The following is a 20,825-nucleotide window of genomic DNA, read 5'->3' on the forward strand; positions in this document are numbered from 1 at the left end:
GAGGTGATGTTGAGATTGTATAAGACGTTGGTGCAGCCTAATTTAGAGTTCTGTGTGCAGTTCTGGTCGCCTAATTATAGGAAGGATATAAACAGAGTGGAGAGAGTGCAGAGAAGGTTTACCAGAATGTTACCTGGGTTTAAGCACCTAGAGTATGGGGAGAGATTGGACAGATTGGGTCTTTATTCTTTGGAGCGTAGAAGGTTGAGAGGGGATTTGATAGAAGTATTTAAGATTATGAAAGGGATAGACAGAGTGGATGTGGATCGACTATTTCCGTTAAGAGGAGGAAAGATTAAAACAAGAGGACATGAGTTAAGAATTAAGGGGCAGAGGTTTAGAGGTAACATGAGGGGGAACTTCTTTATTCAGAGAGTGGAATGAGCTTCCAGGAGAAATAGTGGCGGCGGAGTCAATTGTATTATTTAAGAAAAGGTTGGACAGGTATATGGATGAGAAGAAGATGGAGGGTTATGGGCATTGTGCAGGGAGGTGGGACTAGAAAGGGGTGTTTGGTTCGGTGTGGACTAGAAGGGCCTAATGGCCTGTTTCCGTGCTGTAATTGTTATGTTTTAAGGTCCTCCACTTACCTTGCACAACTTATCCTAATCCATGCATTCTAGATCCTTTCTCATTTCCTCAAAATTGGCCTTTCTCCAGTTTAGAATCTCAGTCCAAGGCCCAGACCTATCCTTCTCCATAATCAACTGGAAACTAATGGCCTTATGATCACTAGACCCAAAATGTTCCCCTACACATACTTCTGTCACCTGTCCTGTATCATTCCCTTTTAGGAGATCCAGTATTTCATTCTCTCCAGTTGATACCTCAATATATTGATGTAGAAAACTTTCCTGAACACATTTGACAAACTGCAAGCCATCCAGCTTTTGTACAGCATGGGAATCCCAGTCAATATGTGGAAATGTGACAGGCTGCCGCCACAGCGATTGAGCCAGCGCTCCGGGCAGCAGTACTGGCCCCAACAAGTGAACTGGTGGATGAACGGCAAGGGCTGCTCAAAGGCCAGTGACCCCAAAATGACACTGGCCTTGCTGTGCAACCAACAGGCGGGGACAGCGTGCAGGGAAGAGGGCATTGTTATATAGGAACGTACCCGCGTGCGGGAAACCCATTTTTGTTATGCTCGTTGTGACGCCAGCCAAGGAGGGGCCAAGGTGGGAACAGTGCAAGTATAAAAGTCGGGCCTGTGCCCTAATAAAACTCCGAGCTTAACCTGACTACACTGCATGTGTGTGTCTTTTTTCGAGAAACACGTGGTGACAGAAAATTAAAAATCTACTATTACATCCTTGTTTTCTGCAGCTGTCTGCAATCTCTCCACAGATTTGCTCCTCCAATTCTCTTTAACCATGGGGCAATCTATAATACAACCCCATGAGTGTGTTCATAGCCTTCCCTTTCCTCATCTCCATTCCCATGGCCTCAGTCGATGAGCCCCCTGATCTATCCTGCCTGAGCACGGGTGATATTTTCCCCAAAGAACAATGTCACTCCTCCCTGTGACAGGATAATGAAGTGTGATCAAGAAATTATCAGTTCTCTGCTTCCAATTTCGTGATCCTCCTGTAAACTAGACTATTCCAGTTCTAATTAGTCTGATTTTCATAGATAAATATGTTAACTGCACAAATATTGCTTGGCAAGCATGGGTGGTTGAAAAAAGGAAATGATTTAGCCGCAAGGCATTCATTCTATATTTCAGTCGAAGTGTCAGCAGTGAGCATCAAGAAAATTTGCAGAAGCAGCCAAATGTACTAGCACCTTGCTCCACCTGCACTTTGAATTTCCCGGGACGTGGTGATGAACTCTGAGTTCCTAATGTGGGTCAAATCAGTAACTCTGAATATTCTCTGCACTTCTTAAAAGCAAAGTGTTTTTAATTGGTTAGGGAATCACCAGTCTTTGTCGCAAATTGTTCCAACTCTTCAGTCCGATGTTTTGATTCTGATTTTCTACTTTTACAGTAATCAGATTGTTGCCATTTTTACTTGCTTTGTTAAAAAGCTTTGTTAAATAAATGTAAAGGTGCATATTTCACTAATTTAATCTCTCCGCTTGGCAGAGAATGGCATATCGAAGAAGAAGATTGAAATTTGGCTTCAAGACTGTGGGTAAGCCTGTTTCTATTTTGAACAGATTAAGATGAACTTTTTTTAAAAAAAAAACTTCAATCCTGTACACAATTTAACCTCGAATAATGCAGCAACATTTCAGGCCCTTTGGCCCTTGATGTTGTGCCCACCCATTTATTCCTTCCTTTCATTAAAAAGTACTAAACCCTCCCTACCCCATAACCATCTGTCTTTCATCCTTGTGTCCAAGAGTCTCTTAAATGCCTCCAACGTTTCCGTCTCCCCCACCATCCCACAATTCTCCGTGTATAATTTAAAAAAAACTTACCCCTTGATGTCTCCCTTAAATCTTCCTCCCTTCACTATGTACAGATGTCCTCTGGCGATTGCTATTCCTGCCCTGGGAAACAGGTTCTGGCGTCCACCCTGGCTAGGCCTCTCATATTCTTGTAGAGCTCTATCGTCTCCTCTCATCCTTCTACACTTTAACATCCATTCCAATTGGGTGGTAAATCAGGAAAATAGAGATAGTGTAACAAATGTAATCCAGGAGTCATGGGGATACTTTTATTGACAGGATAAACCAAAATAGCAGGAATGGAGTGGAGGGAGAATTCATGGAATGCTCATGAGATGATGTTCCAGATCTGTACGTTGAAACACCAGAAAGGGATAAGGCTATTTTAGATCTACAATTGGGCCATGAGGAGGGGCTCATTGATAATAACTATTTATTATTGTGCATTTATGACAAATAATTAAAAATTACAATGATCATTTGCAGTTTCCCACACAACACTCGCATCATAACTGTTTGCTCCAAGACTTTTTTATCTCCGTCAATAATTCCCTGTCATGTGACCCTGCTCCGGGCAATCGCGGGTGATGCCGCACTCCAGGTTTACTTCTTCCTTTTTCATTGCTTCTTCAAACCAAACATTATTTCTAGATGAAATAGTAATTAGCGCCTTTGGAAGACTACACAAAAGAGTCGTGATGCTAACAATTGAAACCTCACAAAGATAAGCGTGTACAGAGCCGTTGTCATACCCACACTCCTGTTCGGCTCCGAATCATGGGCCCTCTACCGGCATCACCTACGGCTCCTAGAACGCTTCCACAGCGTTGTCTCCACTCCATCCTCAACATTCATTGGAGCGACTTCATCCCTAACATCGAAGTACTCAAGATGGCAGAGGCCGACAGCATCGAATCCACGCTGCTGAAGATCCAACTGCGTTGGGTAGGTCACGTCTCCAGAATGGAGGACCATCGCCTTCCCAAGATCGTGTTATATGGCGAGCTCTCCACTGGCCACCGTGACAGAGGTGCACCAAAGAAGAGGTACAAGGACTGCCTAAAGAAATCTCTTGGTGCCTGCCACATTGACCACCGCCAGTGGGCTGATATCGCCTCAAACCGTGCATCTTGGCACCTCACAGTTCGGCGGGCAGCAACCTCCTTTGAAGAAGACCGCAGAACCCACCTCACTGACAAAAGACAAAGGAGGAAAAACCCAACCCCAACCAACCAATTTTCCCCTGCAACCGCTGCAACCGTGTCTGCCTATCCCACATCGGACTTGTCAGCCACAAACGAGCCTGCAGCTGACGTGGACATTTACCCCCTCCATAAATCTTCGTCCGCGAAGCCAAGCCAAAGAAGAAAGAAGTAATTTGCCACCTTTTCTATGGCATTTGGTGCTTTCATGTAGTCTCTTTGCAAATTGGTTTTCCAGAAAACATTCCCTCAATTTGCAAGGATTTCAATTTGCTTTCGTCTTTAATTATTCATCACACTCCCAATCTGACCTTTAATTTAGCTCCCACAATGCCCAACATAAACCTGTCAGACAACCTGTTCTGTTGTGAATGTAACAATTCAAACAAACTGTTTTCTCTCTCTCTCTCTCTCTCTCTGTTTCTCCAACTGATGGCTTTAAAACAATTCTTGTCTTGAAATTTTGGTCTGAATCCTTATCATTGATATTCCTCATGTTACCTCCAGAACTCCCCTCTCTGCATCTTTAAACCCACCTGTATTTTTTTTCTCACTTTTCCAATTCTGCTCAAGAGTCCTTGATCTGAAACAATGACTTGGCCCTAATGCAATTTGGCCTGCTCACTGCTCTGCCATTTTCTGTTTTAAATGATTGTGATGGGTTATATTATATTTTATATTATATATAAATATGTTTTTAAAGAGATTGTGGGTAGTTCACTTCACAAACAGAAACACTTCACCAAAGGGATCTTATTTAAAATGCAAGGTAGTGAGATACTGAGGTACCAAGTGCCTTTGCAAAGACCTTAAAACTGTTTTGGAAGGAATTTTAAAAAGCAGGTGCCAATAAACAATCCAGACTCAGTGCTGATAAGATCTTTCAAGGATTGGGTTAGCCCTGCAAGAAGTTCTGGTTTTTACAAGCAGAGATAAAGTTTAAAAAAAATAAACAGGATTCTTCTCTGTGTGTGAGAGGGAGGGAGAGGGAGGGAGAGGGAGGGAGAGGGAGGGAGAGGGAGGGAGAGGGAGGGAGAGGGAGGGAGAGGGAGGGAGAGGGAGGGAGAGGGAGGGAGAGGGAGGGAGAGGGAGGGAGCGGGAGCTGGGTCTGGAATATGGCAAACTGGCAGCTTGAGGAAAAACCCCATTTTGAAGATGGGTTATGAGTTCTGAGTTCGGCCTATTGAAAACCCTTATAGTCCTTACAAGAGGAAATGAGTGGCTGGAGTGTTTCTCGTGAAATAATGGAAACAAGAGGACCTCTGATGACCTGGAAGAAGTTATCATTTGGAAAACCCATGATGGGGCAAGTATCTTAGGCAAGACACTGAAGTGACTGATTGGAGGAAATTAGTTTGTGTGTCCAACGAGCAACAAATCTCTCTCTGAAACCAGCAAGAACCTTCCTGAGTGGTAACCATTTAAGTACCAGAGCTTGGTGAAAATTCATAAATGTTAAATTCTGTGCACAGTATAAGAATTGCCTGATACCGGTGAACTTGGAGGAGTGAAAGTGAGATTGGACTGTGAATCAAATAATTTTTCTGAACTTATACACTTATAATTAGAAGGTGGTTAAGCTAAGTTATATTAGCATTTGATCCTGTTTTCATGTTTAAAGAAAATTAAAAGCAACTTTTGTTGAAGTAACCATTTGTCTTGGTGAATTTCTATTGCTGCTGGGTTTTGGGGTCCTCTGGGCTTGTAACGATAATATGTTAATTCAGGAGCTCGTACTAAAGATTGATCATAATCTGATGGAATCTTATTTCAAGATTGGAAGTGGGTTAGATTAGTGTTAACTCTAAGCAAAGCAAAACTGTTTAGTGTGAAGCCTGAGAGGTGGCAATAGATTGAGAATCTACTTTACAGCAAGCAATGGTTGACATTTAAAGAATTAACGTGTAGTTTACAACAGTATGTTATCTTTTGAAAACAAGATCTTGGGAGAGTAGGTAATCTAGCTGTAGTTACCAAAAAAGTTTAAAGATTATGTTTGATCAAACATGTTGTGAAAAGGAACAATAACCCTGAGGACCAAGAAAATAATATAAAGCAGTGGTTCTCAGCCTTTTTCTTTCCACTCACATCCCACTTTAAGTATTCTCTATGCCATCGGTGCCCTGTGATGAGTAAGGGTTTGCTTAAGGTGGGATGTGAGTGGTAAGGTTGAAAATCACTGCTCTGAACCCAATTGTTACTGAAATATTTTGCTTGAGAAAATTGTCACTGGCCCATTTCCTTTGGAGTTCTGAAACCGTACACATAATGAGTCAATGAGGGACGATTAAAATAGTGGTTTTCAACCTTTTTCTTCCCACCCACATACCACCTTAAGCAATCCCTTACTAATCACAGAGCACTTATGGTTGTATGTGAGGTTTTCAAAAAGGTTGGCCACCCCTGCAATAGACAATCTCGCCACAACATCCTCCCTTTCTGCAGCTGTGATGCTATCCTGATTGGTAATGCTATTTCCTCCCCCCACTTCACTTTTCCCTCCTTATCCCTTTTGAAACCTCTAAACCCTGGTACTTGTATCATCCAATCCTGTCCTTGCATCAGTCAAGTCTCTATAATGGCCTCGACATTATAATTCCACATACTGATCCATGCAATCCCTGGATCTCTGCTGATGGCGAATGCTCGACACGTGAGCATCTGACAGACTCCGAGATCATCTGTGATGTTAATATGTGGTTCCTGAACCACAAGGAGGACGACAATGAGGAGCCTCCACCCCCACCCCAGAAAGTGTCCGAAGCAATTGAGTACCTCGAGGCTAGCCTACGTTGGCTGGAGGCCCAGGATGTGACCACGTAAAAGTCCTATAGCCCAGAAGCATTTTGGATTTCACTCCCAGCCAGTGACCTGCTGCATTTAGGTGATGAACATTTGATTGCTTTTTTAAAACAAAAATTATGATTGTAAGAAATAAAAAGACGGTTGCAAATGCAGGTATTGTACATGTTCTTTATAATTTTGAAAAAGCTGCTTTTCGTGACCCCAATTTAACGTGACCCTGCGTTTAAAATTATGAGTGGCATAGAATAAAGGTAGGTTTTTTTCACTGTGAGTTGGTGAGATACAAACCAGAGGACGTGGGTTAAGGGTGAATGGGAAAATGTTTAGGGCGAATATTAGGGCAAACTTCTTCCCACAGAGAGAGTGGAGGGCTGAGCTGCCAGCTGAAGTGGTGAATGCGGCTTAAAAACATTTAAGAAGAATTTGGGCAGGTATCTAGATGGGAGAGGTATGGAGGACTATGGACTGGGTGCAGGTGAAAAGGACTAGGAAGAAAAATAGTTCAGCACAGATTTGAAGAGCCTGTTTCTGTGCTGTAATATGCTATGGTTCAATATTTCTAAAGGACGACTTATCCAGGAGCCACACCACCACCTCATCAGTTAATGCAGTGCTTACGTTTGTTAAGGAGATTGAAGTGGGCAAGGCTTCCGGCTATCGTCCTATCAATGTCCCGCAGGTGCATAATTAGATGTGTCCTGGCTGACTGATCTATAGAATGGTATGGCAGCATCAGATCGGAGGTTAGCGCAGAGGGTGATTAAAACTGCTGAGAAGATCCCTTTTCTCTTTCAACGATATCTGCGGGGAACAGTGCCTAAAGAAGACTCGGAGAATCATTGAGGACCCTTAAGATCCAGCTGGCAGTATCTTCAGGAAAGAGGCACAGGAGCATAAAAACCAGGTCTGCCAGGCTGGGAAAAGGCAGCTTCTTCTTCCTGCAGGCAGTGAGACTGTTGAATAAGCCAAGAAAACTGAATTGTTTGTGTGTGTAACATGATTTGGATCGCTGTGTGTGCACGTGTACTGTGGTCTGGAGACCTGCTGTTTTGGTGGGTGGTAAATGTGCAATGAGATGACAATAGACTTGAACTTTCAGCTTCCTACCTAGCTCCTTGTATTCTCTCTTCAGGACTTCATCCTTTTACCCACTGATAGCGTTGGTACCAATATGTGCCACAACCTCTAGTTGCTCACGCTCCCTCTTCAGGATGCTATGGACCCGATCCGAGAAGTTCCTGACCCAGGAACCTGTGAGGCAGCAAACCATCCAGGTGCATTTTTCATGTTCATAGAATCTCCTGTCCACTTCCCTACATCTCCTTCATCGTTCACCAATCCTGCACTGGCCCTTGTCTAGCCCCTTGTTATACTGGCTATCTCTTCTCCTCAGTTTCCATCTTGATGAAGGGGCTCAGGCCCAAAATGTCGGTTATATAACTTTACCTTCCACGGACGCTGCGAGACCTTCCGAATTCCGACAGTAGTTCTGTGTTTTTTTTTTTAACTACATTCACAGCATCTTCAGTTCCATGTTTCACTCCATACACCATAACCATCCGATCAACTCTTCTGTGAAACTGGTCCTTTGCAGGGTAATTAATCAAAATATTTTTGCTGAACAACTAAAAAAACAAAATAAATTCATTCTTTTATTAATATCACCAGCTATTTACAGAAGAGAATAACATTATTTGGTGTATTTTCCAGCTTTTTCTACCATATGCATTTGAGATAGTGTTAAGAATTGGAACGGGAGTCGATTACTTTGTTATTCATCACTTTGCTGTTCATGAGATTGGGGCTGATCTTCGATCCCAGCTTCACTTTTCCTACACTAACCTTATATTTATCTAAAAATCCATTGATTTTTGTTATGTGTTTATTTCTGTTAATTCACCCATTTTTTGTTCATTGAGCAAGAGAAGTCGGACATTCTAATGCTGAGGTAAACAGGAAAATATTCATTAATTGTCAGTTCTAATCATGTATTGAGGCATTGAATTTATTTTCCTGGTGTTCAATGCTACTGATATTGTTAGCGAATGAGGATGATGTAAGGTATGCAACCTTATTACTTAGAAAGAATGAAACCCTCCCATCATTGCAATGTGATTGAGAAGCAGTAACAATGCTCAATAAGCTCTTTTTTTTCCTCATTTTCTCCAAGTTCTTTTGGAGTATGATGTTGTTACTGGTGTTATGGTCCTTGGACAATTTTATTTTTGACTGAGGACAGGATTGAACCTACTGCGGGGGATTTGACAGCTGCCAGAAGGTGTAATAGCACTGGGCTACCACTAGGGGACTTTGACAACTGTCAAATCATGGGAACCACATGCTGGAAGTCCGTGGGCTCGCAGGAGAGCGACCCTGCAGCTGTTCATCTCTCTCCCCCAATGGGGAGAGCTGGAAGCATGCACTGGGCAGTTTAAAAAGACCAGCGCGCTGGTTTTGAGGAGGTTAGTCGTGGATTGGATTGCAGGCAGTCGGTCTGACTGTGTGCTCACCCAGCAGCTTCAGCAAGCTACACGCCGAGTTGCTTCATTCATGGGTGCTAGCACTGCCGTCTGGAGCTATATGTCAGTGTGGCTCACCCAGTAGTTTCAGTGGGAAAAGGAAGACTGAGCTACTTTGTCCACGGGTGCCAGCACTGTTGTCCTGACAGCAGTTTGGGGACCTCTGATACCCAGAGTGTGTGTGGGACTGACCAGAGCCTGTCCCGTCCCCTTTCAAGAGGAGGACTTCATGTGACAGGAGTCACAGGACCACTCAAACAGGGTATCCAAAGGAGAGGACTTGTGTGACGGAAGGTCACTTGTTAACCCTAAAGAGGGCTTCGGAGGAGTGAACCTCATGTGGTGACCAGGAGGTTATGGTGAAAATTCCCCGGGTGAAGGAAGAAAAGGTGATTGTTGCCACATTCAAAACTCAAGTCAGTCTCGTGTTCCGCTGATAGGGTTGAAAGTCTATAGGGACCACAGTCATCTGGATACCGCCTCAATCGAAAAGAGCAGTGGGCAAGGAAAGAAATAATCCCAAGCCTGGAGACCAGATCCCTGAGCTGATCCTTTTGAAGTGGTTTCCCATTGCCTTCTTCAGTGACAGTGTCCACACTGGACGGGTAACCCTGGCCATTGATTAACAGATTCATCTGCCCAGCATTTTTAGTTTATAACCAAAAATTCCAATGTATAGAATCTGTTTGTAAAAACCATCCACCATTTGCACTCCATAGTTTCACACGACCCTGAATGGGAGACTCAACAGATACTACACCTTGCCCAAGGGCGGTGTGTAAGCTATCAGATGGAAGGAGTGCCTTACACCTCCTTTTGCTGAGCAATTGCACAGCACTGACACCGGCAATTAATACACCTGCATTAAAAATACAGTGTTTAAAAAACAAAAGGCAGTGCTAAATGTAAAGTAATTAGAAAAAGGTCAGTATTGTAGTCTTTAACTACGTAAACTTCACTTCTATCAAGTAATTCCTGTAACTTTACAAAATTTATATTTGAACACCGGTCGTTAACGCTGTAACAGCGTTTCTCCAGCTGCTACGCCAACAGTGCTGCCGTCATAATTAACACCAACTCCCCCAAGTTTACCAATTAAAGCCTTACTAATATAATACTAATAAAATACTTTGGGAGAGTCACCCCAGCTGCGGGTGGCACTGGCCGGCTCTTCATCCTGGGCGCCACCATTTTATTCAAACGCAACTTTATCAAAACTTTATTCAAACACTGTTGTGGTTGAGGCAGGTCTGGGGTGCTCCATTGGCTGAAAGTTTGCTCCCAAGGGTTTGTGTGTCACTTTGGAGAATATTTACTTTTGCACTTTTAATTTAGAACTTTATTTATTTGTTTAGTATTTTTTTAAATTTATTTCCTTGATTTTTGTTGCCGGTTGTTTGAGTTTCCCATTGTTGGAATGCCAGATAATGGGGATTTTACTGTACATTAATTAACCAATTCCAGATTTGGTTTTGGAAAATAAGGTACCGATTTTTTTTTTTCCTTTATAAATAGAAGCTACAAGATATTCTAATGTATTTTTATTGGTAGTGTATGGATTTATTGAAATTAAAAGATAAATTTAAGTAAATTTTTTTTGTTCACTTACAGTGGGCCATTAGGGGCATCCTTGGATGAACAAAGCCACCTGTTGAAGGGTAAATATAACCATATAACCATTTACAGAGCGGAAACAGGTCATGTCGGCCTTTCGAGTATGTTTGCTTTAAGTGGATGGTTTTTTACATTGCAAAGTATGTGTCTGTTTATACACATCTAAAAGTAGTTATTCTTTTGGATGGGATTGTATTCTTGTTTTTCCAGATCAATTTTTTTTAAACGGATGTAACTTTACTAAAATAATTTATGGAATTGATCGGTGAAATGGAATTTTAATGACAATTAACAGCAGTTATTAAAGCATGTGGTGTCTCAACAGGCGCAGTTTCAAAACATGGATTCAGTTTTGAGGATGACTTGTCACTTGGTGCAGAAGGTGAGTTTTGTGATGGAGGGGATCCAGTGCTATTTTCACTCATTGTCTCGAATCTTGATAGCCACTTAATTCTGTAGATTGTATTTTAAAAACTTTCATTTGTAACTGTTGCATATTTAAATCCAACTTGTTGCAGGGATATGTTTTGGTTGTTCAATAGGCATTTTTTAATTGATGGGCAGCATATGAATATTAGTGTCAAATGATCATCGATAACAGAAGGGAATTGTCTAGACCACTCACTCAAATATAACTTGGGTTATATTATATCATAGAATTGGGTTTGAAGTTTGAAAGGATATAGTTGTCCTATGTGTACCTATCTTTATTGCATGTGAGAGATTGATTTATTTTCATGTGAAGGTACAGTTGAGATAAGAAATAAGTGTTGCTAGGTCATTTAGACCTTCAACCTTCAAACCTGCTTTGCTATTAAATAAAACCTTGAGGCACTCTGCACTTCCTTGTTAAATTTCCATGTTCTCCTGTGTTCCAAATCTATCACTTGATTATGGTCAGTGACTGCACGTGTAGAGAGATTGAAAACCTTCTGAGCTTTTTCTTTCTCAAAGGGTGGTGGATCTTTGAATTATCTATGGGACATTGCGCTAATTATTCAGACCTGGATATCTGACCTCTTATTCCAGGATTATTCTGGATTCCTTAACTTGTGTAATTTACCAAGACCCTGTCATAATGAGATCATTGTTCTAACACCAGGAGAATATATTTGGAGGTGATTCATCCTTGTAAGGTAACTTTCTCATTCTGGCTGCCCCAGATAAGGCAGCACTCATCTTTGGGAGGGGGAGCTGGAGGACTGCTTTGTGGACGATCTATATTCTGTCTGGAGACGCGACTTTCCTGCTGCCTACAACTTTAATTCTCCATCCCACTCCCACCTTAACACTATCTGTATACCATTCTGCACTAGTATAACAAGGACCAAGGAAGACTTGAAGAATGACACCTTGTCTTTTGCTTGGATGCATTGCATGCTTCTATACTCTATATTCAATAACTTCAGGTAGTTCCCTTTCTCTGTCTGCATTAGAACAAGGTGCGTCATTCATCCGTGACTGAGTTACTTAGATGTTACTCTGTCCATAAGCACAGCCTGACCTGCTGGACATCCCAGGAAGGCTCCTGTATTTCACAGCTCCTGCATTCCTATTTCTGGTGTCCATTTCTAACCTCCCATATTTCGTAGCTATGTTCTCTGACCCCATCCTTTACGTCTCGCACACAGGACAACCCTATTCTCTTTGTTCCATTCATCCCTCCCCAACTTTTCTGCAACTTTAACTTGTTCTCTCTCTTCCCAGTTCTGATGAAGGACTTCAACCTGAATCACTAACCCTCATTGGTTTTCGTGCAGTTGGATAACCATGTTGAGGAACTTTGGGGGGGCATCCGAGGCGCTCTAGTATTTGCCAAAGCCCTTTCCTGCTCACGGTGTTGAAGGCTTTGGTGAGGTCAACAAAGGTGATGTAAAGTCCTTTGTTTTGTTCTCTGCACTTTTCTTGGAGCTGTCTGAGGGCAAAGACCATGTCAGTAGTTCCTCTGTTTGTGTGAAAGCCACACTGTGATTCTGGGAGAACATTTTCGGCGACACTAGGTATTATTCTATTTAGGAGAATCCTAGCGAAGATTTTGCCTGCAATGGAGAGCAGCGTGATTCTCCTGTAGTTTGAGCAGTCTGATTTCTCGCCTTTGTTTTTGTACAGGGTGATGATGATGGCATCACGAAGGTCCTGAGGCAGCTTTTCTTGGTCCCAGCAGAGCTTGAAAAACTCATGCAGTTTGGCATGCAGAGTTTTGCCGCCAGCCTTCCAGACCTCTGGGGGGATTCCATCCATACCTGCTGCTTTGCCACTTTTCAGTTGTTCAATTGCCTTGTATGTCTCTTCCCGGGTGAGGACCTCATCCAGCTCTAGCCTTAGGGGCTGTTGAGGGAGCTGGAGCAGGGCAGATTCTTGGACTGAGCGGTTGGCACTGAAAAGAGATTGGAAGTGTTCTGACCATCGGTTGACCTCAACTAACCCTATTATTCCTTCTATAAATGGTGGAAACAGTTAAGAGGGCTGCATTTTCTCATTTTGTATTCTGTAAATTTGGTTTGTGAAGCTTGCTTGCTTTTGTTGAACTGCAACAGAGTTCTTTCTTGGATAGAAAGACTTCTGGTGGAGGACGTCCACGTGATGATGTGGGGTTAGGATGCTGTATCCTGACCCTCTTGAAAATTTGGTTTAAAAAGAAGTACCTAAACACTTCAAACAACGGGAAGGGGGGTAGAAATGAAGGATAAAAGCTGCCTGCACAATGCAAAGACAAGAAGAAACGAGTGACGAGGCCTACACCAGCTCCCGAGCTGGGGACTAGCACTTCAGCAGTCCCAGATATGGGTGAGCAGCCTCCGCTGTCGCAACGAAGTGCGCTGCACCCGGTGGAACGGGATGATGGTGGCGAAGGTGAAGAAACCGGAAATTGAGCAGGTCCGTCCAAATCAGCGCCGGAGTCTTCTGACCGTGACCAAGGAGATGAAGACACAGAATGGACTATCCCCAAGAAAGTGAGTAACGTGGATATATTTCAGGAGCTTAGAAATAAGAAAGCAAAAATAAGTTAAATTAACTGAAGTTTTAAATACTATGAAAAAACATTTAGATCAAACTAAACATGAAGTTAATAAACTCAAAGAAGATGTGGAACAAGTTGAAGATAAAATGTCTTGAATGGAAAGGAATGAGACTGCTCTGACCATTTTAAATCAAAAACACTCTCAAATTTGGAAAATTACAGCAGAAAGAAGAATATTACAATTGTGGGTTTGAAAGAAGGGGTGGAACAACAAGATAATCCCCCATTTTTTTTCAAAAATGGACACCAGAAGTACTGGGACAAGAATATTTTGTTGGGGAAATTGAAATGGAAACCACCCCCTGAACAAAATCTGCATTCAATGTTGGTAGAATTCTTGTGTTGTCAGGATGGAGAAAAAGTATTGAGAATAGTTGCACCAAAAGCTCATCAGAGACAAGGGCCACTTGAATATCAAGGGAGCAACATTTTATTTTATCCAGATATCAGTGAAGATCTTTTAAAAAGAAGTATTCAATCCTGTTTTTTTTTTTAAAAATAGGTTTCACAGGAGAAAGGGTACCGCTCCTTTTTACAACACCCTGCGACCTTGAAAAAAATTTTCTGCCAAATAGACAAAGGTTTTTTTCTAAACTATGAAGAGGAATTTGCTGAAAACTTGGCCAAGACAACAGTCAGGATGGAGACCTTGAGGGCGAAATGCGATGTTTGCTTTTCTTGTAGAATTGAACAGGAGTTGAACTGTGGCTACGAGTTTTTTTAATTAAGGAAATGTACGAAGAGTATCAGAGGGGTGGGGAGAGGTGGAGAAGGTTGCTGACCACCGCTGATTCATGTGTGTATCTGTGACTTCGATCATGGTCCGCACAAGGGAGGTTGATAGTGTCGCTAAGGGTTGCAGTGCGCCAAGGAGTTTTCTCTCCTTTATTCTGTTAAACTATTTAGTAGTGTGTCTTATTCTCTTTTTACATTCTTTTCTTGTGTTTAGATTATCAGGTGGGCCGAGGGAAAACACAGGGGATGATGAATTATACAATTAAGCAGTGGAGATTTGTGGGAAAGAGTGATGGAAATAGGATAAAAATCATAAGTAATGAGTAAATCGGTAAAACCCTCAAAATTTAATATTAATGGGACAATCAAATGGAAGTAAATATTTGCACATATTTTTTTTAAAAAATGAGTGTAGATGTAGCCTTTGCTCAGGAGACACATTGGATAGAAAAAGAACACTCAAAACTGAAAAGAGACTGGGTTTGGCCATGTTGCATCTTCCTCATTCATTTGGAAATCAAAAGGAATAGCGATTTTCTTTAACAAAAGTCTTCCAATAGATATCCAACATGTCGAGACAGATCCAGCAGGAAGGTTTATCATGGTTCATTGTCACATTTATTTTGAAGTATGGACCCTTTTGAATATTTATGCGCCTAATACAAACGATGAGAAGTTTATACAGGAAACTTTCCTAAATTTGGCAAATGCCCACGAGAATGTAGTGGTAAGTGGAGATTTTAATATTTGTTTAGATCCGCTATTAGATAGGTCTTCAAGAGGAACCAACAGAAGTGGAGCATCCAAGACAACCTTGACCTTAATGAAAGACTAGATCTTGATAGATATATGATGAAGGTTACACCTGTTACGAGCCCAGAGGACCCATAAACCCAGCAGCAATAGATGTTCACCAAGATGAATGGTTACTTAAACAAAAGTTGCTTTTAATTATCTTTAAACATGAAAATAGAAACAAACTTTAAACTTATCACTATTAACTTAACCCCCTTCTAATTCTAATTGCATGTGTATGTAATATGTGCGTAAATTCAGAAAAGTTCTTTGGTTCGCAGTCCAATCTCACTTCTCATTCCTCCAAGACATTCTTATACTGTGCACAGAATTTTTTTTCTTTCTTTTTAGTATGTTATTTCATAATATTAACATGATTGATTTTATCTTTGGGGATGGAGTTAGAGAGGGTTTTAGTTTTAAGGGGAGGAGGTGTAAATCTTTTGTCAATCTGTACCAAAATGATAGGGTAAATGGAAGTTTATACACTACATGTATGAAATTTTTAAAGTATTCAAAAAAAGAAAGATTTTTGATGTGTATATTACCCCCATCTTTAGGATGGTGACATTAAATAGTTAACAGTCTCCTGATTAATGCATCATGTTTGCACAATTGAATGGCTTGTGTTTGGGCCTTTTAATTGATTTCCGCATAAGGTGAAACCGACTTGAGCTTGTGAATGCAGAGCCCGCAGTCTTCTCCTAGTTTCTCCTCCATTCAGTTACTGAATATTGTTGACGCAAACAGTATTTAATTTGGTGAGAAGAAGGGCTTCCGCTCATCGACCGGTGACTGAAGCAAGTGCAAACAAGTTATCTGACTGAAACTGTGAGGTTGAACATGTGATTTTTTTTTAAACAAAAGATGTTTAATTACCAGCACAATGCGTGAATATTACAAATGTTGAACTTGCATTTGGAATTAAACTATCCAAAGATCTTCAAGCTTAGCATTTTATTTGAATGACCGTCCCTGCCATAGTCCATCTTCAGTGCATGTGTACTTGAGAGACTCCCAGATAAAAGTGACACGGCTTAAATCGTCTGGAATTGAGTCGATATTTTTGATTTCACCTTTCAGTTCTTTTGAAAATGTGTAGAAAGACGATCAGGCAGTGTGCGGTGGCACAATGGTACACCAGTCTGTGTTACTGCCTGGCAACTTCACATCCCCGGTTCAATCCTGAAATCAGATGTTGGTGAGTGGGGTTTACATGGTGGCGCCATAGCTGCTAGGATTTTCAAGTGCTGTGGATTCCCTGCTTACCATAAGCACATGCTGATAAGTTGACCGATTGCCTCGACGCTAAATTATCCCTTAGTAAGTGGAAAAAAGAATCCAAGGGCAAGGTAAGGGAGAACAAGTTCCAGGAGGAATGGGGCTGCTGGGATCAGCAAATTGAGAGGGACGTGGACCTTGAGAGCTGAATGGGTCCTGCCAGAGATGATAATCAGTAGAGCATACCTCGACTGTTATGTGCACTGATTACCGAGGGGTGGGGACAGGGAGGAGCTGTGCCTGGCGTTCTGATAGAAGGGAGTGGTTAATGCTTGTCCTCTGAGAAGATGTCAAAACAGCTATCTTTTTAGAAAAAATTTTTTTTGGTTCAAAATGTTGCTTTTGGAATTTACATCGGAATAAAAGAGCACACAGTTTGAGGAGCTTCAAAAAATGACTGCATTTTAGGAAAGGATAACCATCTGATCTTGCATTATGTGATTTATTATGTTTTACTTCCTTTGCTGTATATCATTATGGTTACAGGATGCCCAGTGGTCCCTGGAGCTTATACTGGTCCTGACGTCCTTGTTCATAGAGTGGTACTTTTTGGTGACTCTTCTCACAGGAAACATCAAGCATTAGCCTCTTTGCCCAACATGTGACTTGCCCTGATTGTTGGGATTTTTTTTTCTCAGCAACCCTTCTTCTGATCTAGATACCAGACAAGCTTTGTATTGTCACCTTTTAAATAAATGCATCGAGAACAGTTCGTGATTTTTTTTTTTTAAATGCCTTTTGTAACTTCCAACAAAATATTTGCTGGCTTCTGTATTTTTATTCCCGGATACCTTTTGTCTTCAGCCCACTTTGGCTGACTCATATGCAGCTTTGCTGCTTTTTTAATACTTATAAATACTTTTTAAAAAAAATATTGCATCTGACGTAATACTTGCATCTTTTTTAACAAAAATAGATTTAAAGCAAATTAAAGGCATCCCACTGATTTTACAAGGATGGGAAATCTTGTGCCTGTTTCCATATGTGGAAGCTAATTTTCTAACCATCCCATGCAACATGCTCTATAATTTCTGATGTACACTTACGTAGGCGGAAGCTTTCCGTCAGGCAGGCGAAGCCACAAATCTATTCTATGAGTCATGATAACGTGAGTCAAAAGATTTAGCAAGTCTGTGCAGGATTCGCTTTATTTTACTTCTTTGTATGTGCTGGGGAAAAAAAAATACTGAGTAGATCCATTGTCAGGGTGAGGCCAAACACACACAAGTTCTTCCTGCACAGTCTTAAACCTAGTGATATGAGCATCGTTTTTTTTCTCATTTTAGGTAATCTTCACCCTCATTTGATTTGTACGCCCATTTTAAAAACAAACGTTTTTCCCTCTCTATAACTTTGCCCCCCCACCAGCTTTCCACTCTGTCTGTCTCTACACCTAACACCTTTGTGCCCTTCGTCCAGCTTCCTTCCCCGTTAATGGACATCATTTCAGCCCCTCTTCCCTCGGTCTTAATAAAGACCAGGAGCATTGACTGAATGCAGTCTGACTTCCTAAGTTCCTTTAGGTGTGATTGCTGAGCTCAAGCTCTTTCTGAGGAACATCGGTACTTCTAGTGATTGATTAAATGTAGCTGCGAGTAGCAGTTATATTTTTATTATGAAGCTGAATGATTAAAGATATCATATTGTTCACTTTAGATCTTAAAGCTATTTTCTTTGTAATGTCAATCATTCATAAACTGTATTTTCTGCCCACAGCTAATTATCTTCATCCACATAGCAAGTCAATGCTAACACCAAGGTTAGTTTAGTTTCCAACAGACAAATGTATTTCTCCACTTCAGTCAAAGAAAAGACCTTTGCTAAGTTTCAAATCGATGCTTTTTTGCTCTGTTGCAGTGGGACACCAGCTCAGGTAAAGCGTAACCAGTTTTATCAAATGGGAAACAGCATGAACTCCACTGGTTCTGGCAAGAGCAATACAACTGTATCGAGGTAAGATGATGTTTAAAGTTTCTGTTTGCAAAACACTGCCTTGATCATTCTTCTTTTCTTTGGCTTGACTTCGCGGACGAAGATTTATGGAGGGGGTAAAAAGTCCACGTCAGCTGCAGGCTCGTTTGTGGCTGGCCAGTCCGATGCGGGACAGGCAGACACGATTGCAGCGGTTGCAAGGGAAAATTGGTTGGTTGGGGTTGGGTGTTGGGTTTTTCCTCCTTTGCCTTTTGTCAGTGAGGTGGGCTCTGCGGTCTTCTTCAAAGGAGGCTGCTGCCCGCCAAACTGTGAGGCGCCAAGATGCACGGTTTGAGGCGTTATCAGCCCACTGGCGGTGGTCAATGTGGCAGGCACCAAGAGATTTCTTTAGGCAGTCCTTGTACCTTTTCTTTGGTGCACCTCTGTCACGGTGGCCAGTGGAGAGCTCGCCATATAATACGATCTTGGGAAGGCGATGGTCCTCCATTCTGGAGACGTGACCCATCCAGCGCAGCTGGATCTTCAGCAGCGTGGACTCGATGCTGTCGACCTCTGCCATCTCGAGTACCTCGACGTTAGGGGTGTGAGCGCTCCAATGGATGTTGAGGATGGAGCGGAGACAACGCTGGTGGAAGCGTTCTAGGAGCCGTAGGTGGTGCCGGTAGAGGACCCATGATTCGGAGCCAAACAGGAGTGTGGGTATGACAACGGCTCTGTATACGCTAATCTTTGTGAGGTTTTTCAGTTGGTTGTTTTTCCAGACACTTTTGTGTAGTCTTCCAAAGGCGCTATTTGCCTTGGCGAGTCTGTTGTCTATCTCATTGTCGATCCTTGCATCTGATGAAATGGTGCAGCCGAGATCGGTAAACTGGTTGACCGTTTTGAGTTTTGTGTGCCCGATGGAGATGTGGGGGGGCTGGTAGTCATGGTGGGGAGCTGGCTGATGGAGGACCTCAGTTTTCTTCAGGCTGACTTGATCATTAATATTTAATAAATATACGTTGTACACAAGAGTGTGTTCTCCTTTAATTTCTAAAAAAGAGTTCTTTTGTGGGGGGGTGGGGAGTGCTGGGCAGATCTGTGAATTATCTAAGGATACTCAAATAAACATTGGAAATTAAGCTTCATTTACCCAGTGTTATTTGAGAAGACTGACTTTGTTATTCAATGGAATGACTCCTCAGATGTATATGGTCCACTTGTGCAAACTTTCAAGTTTTAGCAAAAGCTTAGCACTGCGCAACAAATTTGATGTCATGTTTATTTGTACATTTCAGTGTCTCAGAATTATTGGACCTTTATGAAGAAGACCCTGAGGATGTCCTTTATAATCTTGGGTTTGGAACAGAAGAACCTGACCTTGCATCTAAAATTCCATGCCGGTTTTTCAATGCCTCGTCATTTGCAAAAGGAATAGATTTTAAGCTGTTTCTAGATGCTCAAATGCAACGTATGGAATTGGACAATCCAAATTTTGCCCTCACTAGTAAGTCCTATAATTTTTCATTTGATTGGAATGCATTTCAAGTCCACAAATGGAACGTTTACTTGTTTTCAGTTTTCAGAAAAATAAGATGTATAAACATTGTGTTTTCACATTTAACAATCTTGCAGTGTGATTTCTATTCTTGCAATATTTATTTACTATAATCCTTTCCCCAATGCACTTTATTAATACAGAATTTCTAACAAAAAGGACTGTCATATTTTGAATCACATTGTGGAAGACCTGCTTGTGTTGCAGAAGCAAATCTGAAGGATGGTTGTCTATTTTGCAGTTGGTTTTCATGAAACCTTTGCTATTTTTGTTTCAAAGCTTGAATGCTTTGCCCTGGTCTTTTATTAGCCGGGTGGTGTGAAGTATCTAAACATGATATATCAATGCATAAATTACTTAAATAATCATTATTGTTTTACAGTGACCTTGGATAGTGTTATTGAGTTGCACTTTATTACAAAATGCGCTGTGCAATTTAAAAAAAAAAAAAATGTTTCAACTAACGTAATGAGGTTTGCAGATTCTTCGTCAGGTCTTGCACAGGCATTCTTCTGTTATTAGCTCTTGGCTGGACTGGTTGGAATCTGGGAGAATGAGGGGGGAATCTCATCGAAACATTTCCAATGTTGAAAGGTGTGAACAAAGTAGATGTAGAAAGGCTGTTTCCCAAGGTGGGAGAATCTAGGATAAGAGGACGCAACTTCAAGATTGAAGTGTATCTGCTTAGAACAGTGCTGTGTAGGAATTTCTTCAGCCAGCGAGCGGAATACCTGTGGAATTTGTTGCCACAGGCCCATAGGGTAATGATAGTTTCTTGATTAGTCAGGTCATCAAAGGTTATGGGGAGGCTGGGAAGTGGGGCTGAGAGGGGAAAGGGTTCAGCTCATGATTAACGTAACTCAATGGGCTGAATGGCCTATTTCCGTCCCTAGGTCTTATGGTTTGATGAGCAATAGCTGGAAATGGAGAAGATTTATTCCAAGTACGTAGCATTTCAATCACTCTGATGTCAAAGAGAAAGGACTTTG

At 41.6% G+C, this 20,825-nt stretch overlaps 1 protein-coding gene across 5 annotated transcripts in view; it reads left to right on the forward strand.

Annotated features, from left to right (window-relative positions):
* The window catches only part of itprid2 (ITPR interacting domain containing 2), a 176,588-nt gene that overhangs the window by 115,894 nt on the left and 39,869 nt on the right, over positions 1-20,825 (forward strand). For all 5 annotated transcript variants that reach the window (XM_069935873.1, XM_069935877.1, XM_069935872.1 and 2 more), the window contains exons 3-8: positions 2,087-2,135; positions 10,532-10,578; positions 10,860-10,916; positions 18,084-18,126; positions 18,225-18,320; positions 19,577-19,785. In XM_069935873.1, coding sequence (XP_069791974.1) covers positions 2,087-2,135; positions 10,532-10,578; positions 10,860-10,916; positions 18,084-18,126; positions 18,225-18,320; positions 19,577-19,785 — 501 coding nt within the window. The remainder of the gene's footprint in view (positions 1-2,086; positions 2,136-10,531; positions 10,579-10,859; positions 10,917-18,083; positions 18,127-18,224; positions 18,321-19,576; positions 19,786-20,825) is intronic.

This window comes from Narcine bancroftii, chromosome 4, assembly GCF_036971445.1.
Source record: "Narcine bancroftii isolate sNarBan1 chromosome 4, sNarBan1.hap1, whole genome shotgun sequence".
Lineage (NCBI taxonomy): Eukaryota > Metazoa > Chordata > Chondrichthyes > Torpediniformes > Narcinidae > Narcine > Narcine bancroftii.